General features: G+C 38.8%; 2 protein-coding genes across 2 annotated transcripts in view; one reads left to right on the top strand and one right to left on the bottom strand.

Annotated features, from left to right (window-relative positions):
* Nucleotides 1-8,005, bottom strand: part of LOC139450217 (vacuolar protein-sorting-associated protein 36-like) — a 34,540-nt gene extending 26,535 nt beyond the window's left edge. Inside the window, exon 1 of the mRNA XM_071231890.1 lies at nucleotides 7,824-8,005. Within this exon, the coding sequence (XP_071087991.1) occupies nucleotides 7,824-7,919 (96 nt within the window). The 5' untranslated portion in view covers nucleotides 7,920-8,005. The remainder of the gene's footprint in view (nucleotides 1-7,823) is intronic.
* Nucleotides 8,006-8,305: 300 nt separating this feature from the next.
* LOC139450029 (uncharacterized) lies at nucleotides 8,306-12,180 on the top strand. The gene is made up of 3 exons (XM_071231656.1): nucleotides 8,306-8,430; nucleotides 10,487-10,689; nucleotides 11,841-12,180. The coding sequence occupies exons 1-3, from the start codon at nucleotides 8,379-8,381 to the stop codon at nucleotides 11,895-11,897; spliced, it is 312 nt and encodes a 103-aa protein (XP_071087757.1). The 5' UTR covers nucleotides 8,306-8,378; the 3' UTR covers nucleotides 11,898-12,180.
* Nucleotides 12,181-15,058: the final 2,878 nt, after the last annotated feature.

Genomic DNA, 15,058 nt, shown 5'->3' with positions numbered 1-15,058 from the left:
CTTCACTCCAAGTTCCTTCAGAATGAACTGGAGAATGTTTGATGCACCTTTAGTACAAGCTTCTAGTAACACGAAGTGCAACTGTTCGGGTATAGCTTCCGCCGTACTGTCAATCAAAATATCCAACAACTTGGGGTTATCACTGTCCAAGGCAGTGTGAATTGATTTGGACAGAGTGTCCTCACAAATGGCCTCTTCATAAATGTCATAATGGAAAATATCATATGCCATGCTTATATAAAAGTACTGTCACATCTAACTTTACAAAATAACCTTCATATGACTTGTGTCAATGACCATCAGAAGTGAACATTGCCTTGTTCCACCATCATGGATCTTGAAAGTAGGACATGTAAAGGGAAGTAACTCTAAACACTATATAAAGAGGCCCTGTTTGGGTGGGGAGTTTTTGTAAGATCATTTTCATGAATATACATGTGTGGGGCCAAGGTAACACAATGCTTACATTTCAGTACCGTAGTTATTTTGATACATAAAACGGGCACACAAGGGAACAGTCCCTAATTTAATGTTATGAATATATTATAACTTTGTATCAATAATTACAAATGATGTCATCCATCCACAAATACTTCTTGGTCTTCATTTTGTCCAATATTGGTATGCATATAATTTGTGTCAACTTCTGTTGAATGTTGGAGTGAGTGAGAATGGGTTAACATTGCTTTGAGCAGTGTTGATAGTTGGAAGCAAAGAAGACAAATCAAAACATAAATATCTTGCGAACATATTTTGGATATCAAAGCAAGTATGTTTGTGAGTGACTTTTGGATCAAGTAGAATCATGCATGACATCACATACCATCTAAAAACCAATAAATATCTATTTGAAATCCATTTCAAAGTAAATACAAACAATAATAATGAAAACAATGTTTATTCATTTCAAATTTCATTAATCAACAAAGTTTCATACTTATTTAAACTTGTCTATTACAATAGCATCAGATGTAGAGAGTGAGTGTCCATCAGAGGGGCATGTTATTTAGAAATTGGATGCTTGAGTGCATGTCTTCTGTGTTCCACAGTGAGCAATATTCCATCTATATCACACAAAGCACATCTCATATTCATGCTTGTTTTTCCATGTCAAGAAGAATAAGAATAAAAGAACCCTCCAACTTCTTTCTGCTGATCCTGCACTTTTATATCACTCCATGTGCATTCTTCCAAGTCTGTCTCTGCAACTTTAATCATTGTTAATTACTTTCCATGCCAATCTATGTCCATTAATTCTTTCAAACACACATAGTCTTGAAGCTGCATTGGCAGCATAGAGAGACATTTTCCCACATCAGCTAAATGTTGCCCGTGACATTTCTCAAGTATGACCTTACGACTTAGCACCATAAGACTACGAGGTCGGGCTGACAAGGAAGGAGTACACTGGAATGACGGTCCACCAAAGCTACGTGGAACCTCGTCAACGCTTGCTACAGATGTTGACATCTCCATCAGCATCATAGTAATGTTGTTCAAGGAATCAAGAGCAGTGTAAAAAGATGCATCACTCCACAGTCTGTCCACTGGGACACAGTCATCAACCCTAGCTCCAGCAACAGCACCAGGCACTGCAACTCGGATAACATCTTTTCAAATGTCTCCCCGAAACTAAAGACATATGACCCTCCTACTTGGATAAGTTGCAAGAGAAAGGACAATGCTGGTATACCATCCACAGCCGGGGCATTCACATAAGCACCGGATTTCACCAGCAGATCGAGGATAGATAAAATATTCCCTAACCTAAAGTCATAGCTAAATATACCACTCACTGCTGTCTGTATAATGGAAATGTTCTTAATCTTATATGGTGTAAGTGTAAAACTAACTACATGTCCATATAAACTTGGAACCCATTTAGTCATGCCCTCAAAAGAAGCCGTCACTCTCAGGTTTGCACCTTGTTGCACTAACCACTCCATAAGTTCCAATTTACCGATACCACAAGCCAAGAACAGAACAGAGAAAGGCGTTTCTTCACATGTTCCATCAACCTCAATGTTGTTATTGTTTAGAAAATGGAAAACTCTCAGTTCCTGTGATTTCATGAGACAGGCATAATGGTAAGGATTAGCCAAGTTGACTGAAAAGTCACCATTCAAATATCTGTTCAATACATTCTTGTCTGAGACATGACTTAAAATCAGTTCATCCAACAATGAATGACCAAGGCAATTGCAAGCAGATTTACAAAACTTGTCCTTTACAATTGTCTCAAGCATTTCACAGGAAGTCTTACGCATGGTTGGGTCTGTCAAATCCATTCTCCGGATAATGAAGTGAGCAACCGTATCTCCTTCCACAGAAACTTTGTGATGATAATGATGGAACATATTGACCAATTCCACGCTGTGCAACTTTTGGTTCAATCAGCGCCTGCCTCAACCAACATCTGCACAGCTTCAGGAAGGTCCATCACTGCTGCTGATAACAATGGAAAATGTCCAAGCTTGTTTGTAACATTCACAAAGTCTCCATCTTCACAGAACATCTTCAAGATTTCAATCGTAACAAATGTTATATTCGATGTTGATTCAAATGTTATGTCCAGGATTCGAACCCACACTTGCCAGAGTGAGGCACCTAATTGCCAGCACACAAAGTCAGCGATCTAACCCACTCAGCCACTGAGGCTTCCACAAAAATGAAAGTCCGACAACTGGTAGTCTAGATAACATACTTTGAGCACCCCTCTGACAAGCATAAATTGGCACGGCTCCCATGGCCGAAAGCTATGAATACACAATGCCATTCAGAAAGTGGTCAAATGTAACAAATGTTATATTTGGGATAACACTTTCTTAGTAAAGTCCCGGACGGGACTCAACCCAAAAAAGTACTAGAATCTGTACTTTACTAAGAAAGTGTTATCCCAAATATAACATTTGTTACATTTGACCACTTTCTAAATGGCATTGTGTATTCAAAGATTTCAATCCTTTTGAACTTAACAGCCAGATTAAAATCAGAATCCCCTTCAGCATTCAAGTTGCTCCTTTGAGCTCCAGCACACATTAAATATCTTATGATTTTCCTTGTGTCATACATGATGGCAATGGTCACCAGTGAAGCACTTTCTTCATGGAAATATTCCCTATCTAATTCAAGGATTGTCTCCAAGAGAAACAGGAAGACAGATTCTGCTTTAGCCCGTATTGCTGTTTTCAACCATTCAAGCAATTTGTTCTCACTCGGAGTGTAGTTCATTACAACACTCTTAGCAACACCAACACTGTCATTCTCGGCAGCGGATAACATCATACAATCATCCTCTGGTAAGAATTTGCCTTCATGAAAGAAGTCCTCAAAACAGTCCTCTTCGTCCTCCCTCAAAGTGTCTGTCACTTCCATTCTTGCTGTCATCAATACACATTTCTTGGAAATAATGAACTTGATATCTATTTTTACCTGACAAAGTGGAAGTGCTTCAAAAGCCTATTGATAGGATCCCACACTGTGATAAAAGTGGGTGTCTATTCACTCTTGCACAACGTGACCAAGGGAAATAACTCTAGATTCTTTATACTTGTAAACACTCTGCCAATATAGGGGCCCTGTTTGGGTGAAAATGACAAGATGATAAAATCATATGACATATAAAATGCATTCGAGAATCAAGTTCAGGGATCAAAATGTACATAAATCATACGAGAATCAAGACAGCACTATTCAGGGATCAAAATTTATATCACGCATCAGAGAATCAAGCTGCTAGAAGCGCTGTCAAATCCAAATCGCTCATTATTCTACACTTAAGCCATACATATTAAGGGATCAAAATTTACAGGGCATGTGTCTTCAAGTATGCAAATTGCCCCTCATATTCATGAAGATATTCAGTTCTGTCCTTTGCTGCTGAAATGTGCCACCAAAAAAACTTTTGATCAATCATAACAATTGGGTATTTGGAAAGTTGTTTTTTTCTTTATTCTTTCAATCAATATTGTGATGTCTCCCACTGTTCACTATAGCATGTAGAATCAACATTAGTTAAAGTGATCAACGATAACTGTTTCCAGTAGATCCAGCAATGAAATTATCAAGTCTCACAAGAGGGTACATCTGCAAACATGGTGTCTCGCTGTGAGTTATTAAGCATTGCTTGTTTGTTGTTCAACAATTATTTTAGTCATATTACTGCAGCCACACAAACCGGTGGTTAACGTAATGAGAAAATTTAAGAAATGTGAGAGTACAGACTACTGCCAGTTTTATAGTGTTCGCCCACAGAGATACTATGCCGCAGTTTACTCCAATGTGACCTATTAATGTTTTATACCATTACTCCCAAGCGCCAGGGAGTGTAACAACAAGCTGCATCTTTTCATGTCTTTCGATAAGAAGCAACCAGGGATTGAACCACCAACTTTCTGTTCTCAGAGGACAGTCACTGTTTCAATCAAAGCGCAACCTCAAACGACCCGTGAAGAATACATTTTCAGCAACCCATGCTTGCTGAAAGGAGCGACTATGCAACTAACGGGATCGGGTGGTCAGGCCCGCTAACTTGGTTGATGCATGTCATCGTTTCCCAATTGCATGGATCGATGCTCATGTTGTCAATCACTGAACTGTCTGGTCCGGACTTGATTATTTACAGACTGTCGTCATATAGCTTGAATATTGAGGCGTTAAACAACAATCAAACAAACAAACTTTAGAACAAATTAAAAAATTTCAACTTTATTCACAACAAATTTAATGAATAAACAAACAAACTGAGAACGATAACTTGAAAACAAATTCAGATCTAAACCCTTCATTCAGCAGATGATATGGTCATGAAGTCAAGACACCTGGTTACCATGGTTACAAACCAGGTCACAGTGACAAAATACTTCATGCCTTACGTTTTATCACAGTTACACGCCATGCTCACCCTGCTACATGTTTTGTATGTAGCATTGTCACAAATAATATGGTTCATAAATATATCAATATGCCTAAAGTAAATAAATTAGGCATTTAGCTTATTGCCAATACTTGTACAAGGTGTATAACGTCTGTATTGTCAATTCTGGTTGTCATGTCTAGATTCATTATTTACAGACCCTCACTCTATATTACAGATTTTAGTCCACGAAATCTCGGTTTCATCGTGTTCCTGCAGCATCAACGTCCTGCGACTTTATCCACAAGTGCAAAGCCTGAGTCTGGTAAAATTGTACCTGGTCTTGTTTGCTCAGATCATAACAGTTCACATCACAGACCTTAACTAAAATGATATTGATGCTAAGAGCAATGCATTCTCAAAAGTTATGGCACATAAACTCTTCTTCTAGACCTGTAGACAGGTCAAACTTCCGTGTACAATAGAGGTGAAACAATACAGTGGTGCACCATGAGTTTTCTTGCGCTGATATGATACACGATACATTTACTCTGTATCAAAACAAGTTGATACACTTGCTAAAATATATGACTTCTTCTTTAATGACCCCCAGTGTTTTTTGTCAGTCAAAAATTGCAAAATGTGTGGTCATTAAGTTCACAAATAAAAAATATTTATAGTCGACGTTTTCATACGATTTGACATAAACATGCATATCGCAAAATGTATCGTAGCGTAATCTTTGTATCATGATCTTGCTGTATTGTTTCACCCCTAGTGTACACACACATGGAACAAACATGTGTTCTAATACATTTCATTTTTTGTAATCTAGCAAATCTTTCAAAGACAAATAGTCCTGTACTTTGACAGGTAACAAGGAAAAGTTTTTTTCAGTCTCCAACAAATGACAGGCTTTACATCTGGTTAGTATCACCTTACGACAATGTGACACCAACGTGCGAGGCTGACAGAAGCAGCGGTCGATCATCTCGTCTGAAATCATGTGCCGAAGATGACGAAAACGATGGACAATTTCAGAGATGGGTAATCCTGTTTCCCTGCCAAGAGAGAATGACATCTCCATCATCATCTCGACAATGCTTTTAGACGCCTTTTCTGTACAGGACTCCAATGTTATCTTAACTTTTGCCTGATAAGATTCACGCACAAAGCAGAAATCTGGATTGGCCCCTGCCTGTAAGAGCAGATGTATTACTGAAAAAGCTTCCGCTGACAGAGTTGGTTCTCTAGCCATGGCAGTCACAGCACTGTTCAAAACCGTAACACCCTTTGAAGTTCTTGCATTGACATCAGCACCATATCTTATCAACAACTTTATAATCTTGCATGACTTGTCTGCAACACCATTTGAAAAGCATCTTTGAGATACAGCAATGTACATTGGTGTTAGCAATGTGGAGTACTGATCTCCAGACATGAATCGAATGTTAAAGAACGTGATCAAATTGAATCCGTAAATACTATTTATTGTCTGTGAGTTTGGATTTGCGCCGTTGAGCAAAAGCCATTCAACTGCATCCACATTAAGCTGTCCACAGGCAACGTCCAGAGCCGTGAAAGAACCATCACTCTGTTTACATAAAATATCAACATTTGGTTGATGTTTCTTCAAGTGTTCAAGTAGAAGGACACAGATTTTTGTGTTATTTAAACACAGGTAATGGTAAGGATCAGATTGTTTTATCTTGTAATCATCTCGTAGTAATCTTTTGTAAATATCTTCATCGTCTATCTTCTTCAGAATCATTTCATCCAGTATTGAGTGTGAATACTTTGCAAAGTTGAAGCTTTTTTCATCAAGAATGGCAAATAACATTTCATGGCATGTTCCATAAATATCTTGATCTGTTTCATTGTATGCTCTTGATTTTTCATACACCATTCTGCGAACAATTAAGAGAGCAACTGAGTCACCTGGTGCTGAAACTCTGTGAGGTTTTAGATAGTCCTGACTTATCATCTTCACCCTTCCCATTTTCGTGTTGACATTTGCTCCAGCTTTAATTAATAACTTCACAACATCTGCACGGTTCAACTCTGCTGCCAAAAACAAGGGAAAATGACCAAGTTTGTTCTTGGAATTGATGTCTTGTTTAAGCTCTGCCAAAGTCTTCAAAACTGACATCTTGTTGTGTCGAATTGCCATCAGGATGTGGGTATCTCCATACGAATTCAAGTTAGATCTTTGAGCACCTGCTCTGATTAAATGTTTAACAGCATTTTCGCAGTCACACAAAACAGCTGTAGCCATCAAAGACCCACTTTCTTGCTTGAAATATTTTTTATTTGTCTTGCACATAGAGATTCGCTGTAGCTGACATTGAAATTTTGCCTCATCCTTCATCTCGATTGCTCTCATCATGTCCTCTATCAGCTCACGTCCGTCTAGATTCCGACAGCCATCGTCAGCTTCAAGGATCATCGTTTCATCACAAAACAATTCTCCTTCACATCGTTCATCAGTATTGTCTGTTAATACAGTTTTATCACACACTGACAACATACTGCTAACCCCTTTAACACTCTCCATAGACTTACACCTTGCATGCATTTTGGAGGCAGAATGATACAACTGTTCATACCCGTGTTGTGGGATAAATGACAAATAGAATAATGTAGACTAGCCTAGTAACCATACTGTCACAGGCTTGTGCAAGAAAATAGTGAATAGATATTGCACAATTCGACGTAAAGTGTTTGGCAAGTTAATGTAAGATAGATAACTCTTATTTACATCGCACCGTGGGGCCAACTTCCGGTTCATTCGGGATATATATACTCTCCAGAACCCTAAGAAATGTCACAGCAATCATTCACTACACTACTGACTTTGCTCAACATCAACAATGAGATATTACTGACCTGCTTGACATTTTTGATCGAGGCTACTCATGAGTACAACATTGAAGCAAACATAAAATCGCCCTATAAATCGAAAGCCTACCTTATCATGCCCGTCATAGAGACAAACTCCTGTTTGTTGCTCTACTAGCGTCTCTCCGCCAATTAGCGATCCGTCGCTCCATTCCAAGCGATCCATCTTCTTATCAAATGTATCTTTCAATATCTGGGTATTCAAGATGTTTTCTAGTACTTTGTTATTTTCAGGAAATCTAGAGGGCGCTTTACATCACGATCCCGCAGTAAATGGTTTATTGAATTTGTAAGCTTGGCTCCGTCTTTTCATGTCGTACGTTAAGACGCGCATTTGGGAGCCGGGGACCAGCTTAACTGGACTTGCAGCGTCGATGCTCTTTTTGCTCTTTATTCATGTTATTAGACTGAACCTAGTCAAAATAGTCCCCCGACACATACAAATGAGTTAAATGCGAGTGTCAAAGCTGTTTATATATTTAAGTTATTGTTTAAAACCGTTTGCGTCTGTACGTGATAACGGTTATAAAATTTAATACTAAAATTAAATCATTTTGTGCGGTTCTGCCATCAGCCATTGACAGAAGGACGGACTGTTGGAGGTCACGCACGTACTGAAACCAAAATGCTGTCAAGAATTTTGCCAGTGGCCAGATCTGCCACAGCCTCTGTTTCCCGTATGTTTATATATTAAGCGTCCTTTCATGGGAATTCCGATGTGTTTTGATAAGGTTTGGTACTGTGAACGTTGTCGACTCTTTTCTCTCCTTCACTGATAAAGTTCACTGAGCTGGGCCTGCATGGCCGGTGTTTTGGAAATAAGTAGATCTAGACCAACCGAGACCACCATTAGGCATGTTAGGAGGAAGAGAAAAGTCGACTGAAAACTATTGTATCACAAATTTATCTGTCCTGACCATCGAACCATTTCAGAACGGAATTTGATAGTTCCATATAGATCTACCCTCGTGTTAAGTACCCCTTTACAATCAAACAGCCTTTCAGTTTCATGGTCCTTGTGGCTGGGCATTCCAATTCATTTCTAGAAGAACATTTGAAATGTTTGACATGGCTCAAATTGGGAACTACTATAAGTATGTAATATAGTATCAAGGGGACCCAGGTTCAGAAGAGGTCTTCAGTGACCATGTAACCGTAACAGGCGACTAACAGGATTGGGTGGTCAGCCTTTGCTGTCTTGGTTGATGTATGTCATTGTATCCCATTTGCAGCGGTAGAAACTAACAGGTTTGAACCACTAGTCCTTATAATGATAACATATAGCAAAACCCTTAAAAAGGGACATATATTCTACTAGTTCTTAACTATTGGGCAGTTTGGCAAGGACTACAGGACTAGTGCCAATTTCTTACGCTGCATTTACATAGATTGGTGCTCTTGATGTCAACCACTGGATTGTCTGGTTATGCACACACAGCCCTTATGCACAGTGAATGCTGCGCTATACAAATGCATTTATTATTATTATTTGCAGGCTGCCATCATATAGCAACAATATTGCTGTGAGCGTTGTTAAACAGCAAATACAAATAGTACCAAGGGAGAGCACATCCAATTACACAAAGCAGTTGTACTACTAGTAGGACTGATTGTAGCCCTAAGTATAAAATATAACTGACATTGTCTCTGTAATCAAGTGGATGTAGAGTGTCTGCCCAGAGTGGAAGTTTGGGAGTTCAATCTCTGCTCAAGTCATACTTGATGTTATCCTGCGTGGTGCCTTGCAAAAAATGGTGCTTGTTGTTACACTGGAATACAACAATAATATAAGAACTGGTCACCTCTCAGTCAGTCTTCTGTTTGAGTAGGGTATCAACGGTTAAATACAACATGTAATGTCAGTGGGCTAGTTCTTTAAAACTGGCATTAGCCTGGACTAGTACATACAAGTACTCACACACACACACATGCATGTACATCACAGTTTATGTGCAATAATATATTGAATGTGATGTTAAAACCCATTTCACCTCACCTCTTCTCCAAATAAGCATTATCCCTGTAATAGGCCACCTTCAGGTATCTAGTGTATTCTATCTCTCCCTTTTCTGTTGTGAGAAATACCCTTGACAATGCTGGATGAAGCTAAATTATAATTCCTGTAGTTGATTTGTTCAATCTCATTAAAATCAGACCTTAGTTTTCGCTACCACTAAACAAAGATATGAAGACATCCCATTAGGGGTCACGTCAGAACGAGCTTTCATCCGACCAATCAGAGTGTCACTTACCAGATTATGAAAGTGACAGTCGGAATGTGATTTCTAATCATGCAATTTCGAAAACTTTAACACGGGGTATTCCGAAAGATAGTTACGGGTTTAACGACTGAATCCATACAATGTAAACCATCTATTAGCCATTCCAGAATGTTCTTTTGTTTAGGTTTCAAATTTGTAATCGAGAATTTGTCAAAATATGTTTCGAAGTTGAAATTAGTGACGTAAAGCACAAGAAAGCTTCCTTCTGATTGGTCATTCCATTGGTCGGTCAAAGTTTGTGCAAGGTCGATCTGACTTGACCCGTAATGGGATTTCCTCAGATCTTTGTTTAGCGGTAGAGAGAACTAAGATCGGATTTTAATGAGATTGTTGATTTGTTCAAGTTATTTTGAAGTCTTCCACAGTTAAGAAGGTTCTTGCTTAACTTTGTTCCGGAGCTAATTGTTGCCATAAATCCACATTGTATAATCTTTTCCTATTTTCTATTCAGGATTGCAGGCAGTTCGCTGTATGGGGGGTCAAGCTCCTGCACACTGGAAGAGTGACCTTGAAGTTGTCACAGAGAACCGTGTTACAATGAATGACCACCCCATTCCTGAAGGCTCCTGGCAAGAGAACTACAATAAGAGAAACAGCAAATACAACATGTATATTGCTGTTTCCTCTCTCTTCTTGGCTGTCACAGGTTTCATAGTAAGTATGAATGTAACAATCTATCAAAATATTGATGAAATACAATTGTTTGCCCAATGATTGTACTGTATCAATAGGAATTTGAAAACAACAGTAATATTGTTCATAATATGCATAACAATCAATAGTTTTGATACTAATGATAGTAGCAATTAGTTATAATATGTGAACCAAAAGTGTGCGTCTCAGTTTTTACGGATAGATTTCATACATGCTGTGTGTCGATTATCATGAATTACAACTCCAGATTAGAATTACTTCCTTTTGGTTTGAGTGGCCTCATGGAGAAAAATGGCAAACTGTAACTTTGTTTGCAATACTTTACTCATTTCTATTACCTTGATTAATATATTTATCAAGCCTTAAAGTTGGTTTAATACCATCACCAGATCACAATACTATTGCAGTAGTTGACAACTATCGCAATACTATTGCAAAAGTGTACATCTACCAGAGGCAAGGGAATTAAATGACCATAGAAGTCCAGTTTTCACCCTTGCTGAACTAGGCTGGAATTCCGGAGTCATAACAATCCATGCATAGTCCAATCAATATCACTTAACATGCTAGACATTCGGTTAATAAGCTACATGGATTTCAATGTGCAGTTTTCAGTCAACTGAAGGATTTGCAAAGCATGTTTACTGTCAACTGGGCGTCGACAGATACTTTCCAAATCTTTTCATGTGCTCAAGTGATTTGATGCACATTGTGAGGCAAGACATGTTTCATATTATATATAGATCTTCACTAAAGATCAGATTGTCTTGGCTGGGTGCCACCAATTTTTTCTTAAGCTAAGGCAAGAGTTTGGAGTTATGGAATCAGGTCAGTCAATTGGAGAGACATAGAAGGGTCATAACTTGTAAAAGCCACTGGCGGCGCTACGATTGAGCCACAAAATTCCAGCCTAGTTTAGGGTGGAAACTGAACTTTTATGGTCAGGTACACCCTTGCCTGGGGAAAATGTGTACATTACTGATGCAATACAATCACCATAGTGAAAATACTCAAAATAGCCTACTGAAATACTGTTCAAAGCGGTGTTAAACATGTTAAATCCAACTCACCCTGCCATGTTCTAATGTGAGGCATGCTTGAAGTGATCTGTATGTGTATGTATCATTCTGTATCATTCTGTTTATTTTCAGCTGTACCAGTCTGGAGCAGTGTACCTCCATTCCACTCCTCCACTCAAGAAAAGATAACTCTGTCAATGTTAGGGCAATTTTTTGACATCAGGCACACATCAGGGATGCCATTAGCCTTGCAGAGGAGCGTGATAAATCTTATGACTGAATGGTCACCACATATCGCCTTTGAGGACATGTCATCAGGAAGCTTTTGAATATCATACGCTCCATGTTGTCAGCTTGAATTGTCAGATAAAATGTAATTTAAGAATGTGTGACTGAGTCATTTTGTTTTGTTGAAATACTTAAGCTACCCCTAGTATGACTGGAGCTTCAGAGAATAAACTTTGGACTTGAACTTGTGTTATTTTTTGTTCTGTAACATACTCCAGAAAAGACAAGTTCAATCCACAAGCCTGAACCTGGCTAAAAAGAATCATTTTCTGTAGATTTTAGTGTAATATTTAGACAATTACTAGCTCCGCTTACAAGACCGAACAAACTTTTACCAGATTCTTCTTTCAGAATAGTGTTTGAAGTTGCAGATGCAAGTTTATGCCCTTGCTCGTTTCTTCTGACAGCTTCAGCTAAGCTTATTGACAAAGAGTTATATCTTGTGCCAAGTGCACACTGCTTGCTTGCCTCCCTGGTCCAGAGTGATGCACACTGAAATACCATGCTTGAGTTTAAGACTAATGCCCCACTCAGACACAGTATACTGACTCAGAGCCGACCAGTCCTCATTTTAGCCTCTTAATGCCGAGCGCCAGACAGGGTAACAACAAGTACAATCTTTTAACATCTTTTGGGATGACACGGCCGGGGATCGACACGGCTGATGTATCAAAATGCCAAGAGCCAGCTTGACAAATCAATTAAAGTAGTCTTGGAAATTGGAAGGAAATGCTTGTTTTAACAAACATAAGCACTGGATGAAAACTGTATGACAGCATGCTGATGGATGAAGTCTAGCAAACGTAAATGAATGAATCAAGAGTTTTGACCATATGTTGACAAGCAGCAAGTTCATCCAAAATTGTCACAGGATCAGAGAGGAAATTATAGATACAATCTGTGATTCTATTCTAAATGGATCAGAAATTAGTTTTAATATAATTTTTGCACTGCTGCTATTGTTTATCTTGATGAAATAGCCGCCACACAACATCTTTCTATTTCTGACAATTTAGCTCAACTTTGTGAATAATGGATTCTGCTGGGAACATGAAGAGACTTCTCCAGTCCCGGCTGTTCATCCCATGTCACTGATCGGCACCTTGCTGGTAATTTAAAAGCTGCAGTAAGAAAAGCAACATTAATGGTTTGAAAAATAATTTATTCCAATTCTTCGCATGCATCATGTTGGTTCATGATTCTAGCACTATACAAATCTTTCATTCAGCCAGTTTCACATGTAAGGATTGTATGATTTATGTGTACAAATTCATCAGATCAATGTGCCATCAAAAGCAAACAATCTTGAGAATGAAGCTAGGTTATCTAAGATAACGGCCTTCACAGATAACAGCCATAACAATGTAACAGAATTACCCGAGTCAAATCTATGGAGATCTCCGACATTGTAATGTTGGCCTGATATGGATCAAAGAAAATTCTCACAACTGCAGCCACTTGTACAACTCTGTACCCCTACAAAGGTTAACGTCCGGATATTAGATTCTGATGGAGGGTGCTTGTTGGAGCAGGGTGCTCAATACGGTACATGTTATTGTAAAATAGTGTGCCCTTTTTATTGATAGCTTGATCTTACTATCACATTCATTCTGATAACCTCTAAAATATGTCAAGTGTTTCGAAATAAGGATGAAAGACGACTTTCACTCACAACCTTAATGCCAAACATGAAATTTTTTGAGTGAGTGACTTGGGTTTAACGCCGCTTTTAACAGTATTCCAGTCATATCACGGTGTGTCAGCTTAATGTGGGAGGAAAGCCCGAAGTGATGCAGGTCTCAGACGTTTACCACTTCGGTGAAACCAACAAGCACACGGGTATGGTGCTGACAAACCTAGAAACATAATCGGGGCGAACCAGGATTCAAACCCACAATCATAGGTTTCTGGTGTGCCTAAGGGACGCAACTCTGCACAGCGAATCGCGGCACCTTAGACTGGGCCACCTGTGCCCCCTTGAAATTTTTTAGTTCTTAGATTCAAATACTAATATTGTAACATCAAACCTAAATACTGACAATGGAAGAAACCCTTCTAACTACATGTATATTGATCAAACTCCTCTTCCCCCTTTCCTCATCTTCCCGAGGCAAGAGCGTTAACTGACTATAAAAGTCCAGCTAGTTGAACTAGGCTGGTATTCCGGAGTTACATTTAGGCTGGACTAACCAGTCTATGCAAAGTCAAATCAAAATTGCGTATCGAACTACATGGATTTCAACATGCAGATTTCAGTTGACTGCAGGATTTGCAAAACCTGTGAACATGTGGGTGTCGACTGATATTTTGGTGCTCAAGTGATTTGATGTTTTTCGAGGCATAAGATCCGTTTTATTACAATATAGATCTTGGTTGTCAATAAGATCATTTTCACTGGGTGCCACCATTTTGACTGAAGCAAATGCAACTGATATGAGTGGTGGAATCTGATTGGTCAGTAGGAGGGACATAGAAAGAACATACCTCGTAATAGCCACTGGTGGCACTACAATCGAGCGAGCCTGAAAATTCCAGTCTAGTTTGGCAAGGGTGGGAACTGGACTTTGTAGTCAGTTAACACTCTTCCCTATGCTTGTTCATAATAAACACTGAAACAGATCAACTCCATTATCTCAAATTATGGTTTAAGGCGATGCAACTGAATCACCCCAGCAGACTCCGTATCAGCATTGTGATTTAATATCAGCACTCCTCCTGTCATCCTATTCAGGACATACCAGTTAACAGGGCCTTGTAACTGAGATGACAGTTCAGTCAAGGTGACAATATTTCTGCCATGTTGAGGACATGTTGAAGTCAGCTGTTCATATGGTATGTATGTGTGGCTGGGACCTAATAAAGCCATAGGTATTTGATCTTGAATTTTGATCAATTGCCCTGACTATAATCAGAAGCTGAAAATCTCTAACACAGAGTGCGCTTTGTAAGTAATACAGTTGAAACTGTCATTAAAGACTTAAAATTAACACATTATGTTTAACACATGAAAAAATGCAAGGGCATTTTGTTGAGTACACTTCTAAATAGTTAATACAGTGAAA

The sequence above is a fragment of the Haliotis cracherodii genome, unplaced genomic scaffold (genome assembly GCF_022045235.1).
Source record: "Haliotis cracherodii isolate W230 unplaced genomic scaffold, xgHalCrac1.p SCAF_8, whole genome shotgun sequence".
Taxonomy (NCBI): domain Eukaryota; kingdom Metazoa; phylum Mollusca; class Gastropoda; order Lepetellida; family Haliotidae; genus Haliotis; species Haliotis cracherodii.
This window is presented reverse-complemented; position numbering and strand designations above follow the sequence as displayed.

Coding starts and splice junctions, on each gene's coding strand:
- LOC139450029 (XM_071231656.1), top strand. CDS start 8,379: ATGCTGTCAAGAATTTTGCCAGTGGCCAGATCTGCCACAGCCTCTGTT. Junction 8,431..10,486: donor TGCCACAGCCTCTGTTTCCC/GTATGTTTATAT, acceptor TTTTCTATTCAG/GATTGCAGGCAGTTCGCTGT. Junction 10,690..11,840: donor TGGCTGTCACAGGTTTCATA/GTAAGTATGAAT, acceptor GTTTATTTTCAG/CTGTACCAGTCTGGAGCAGT.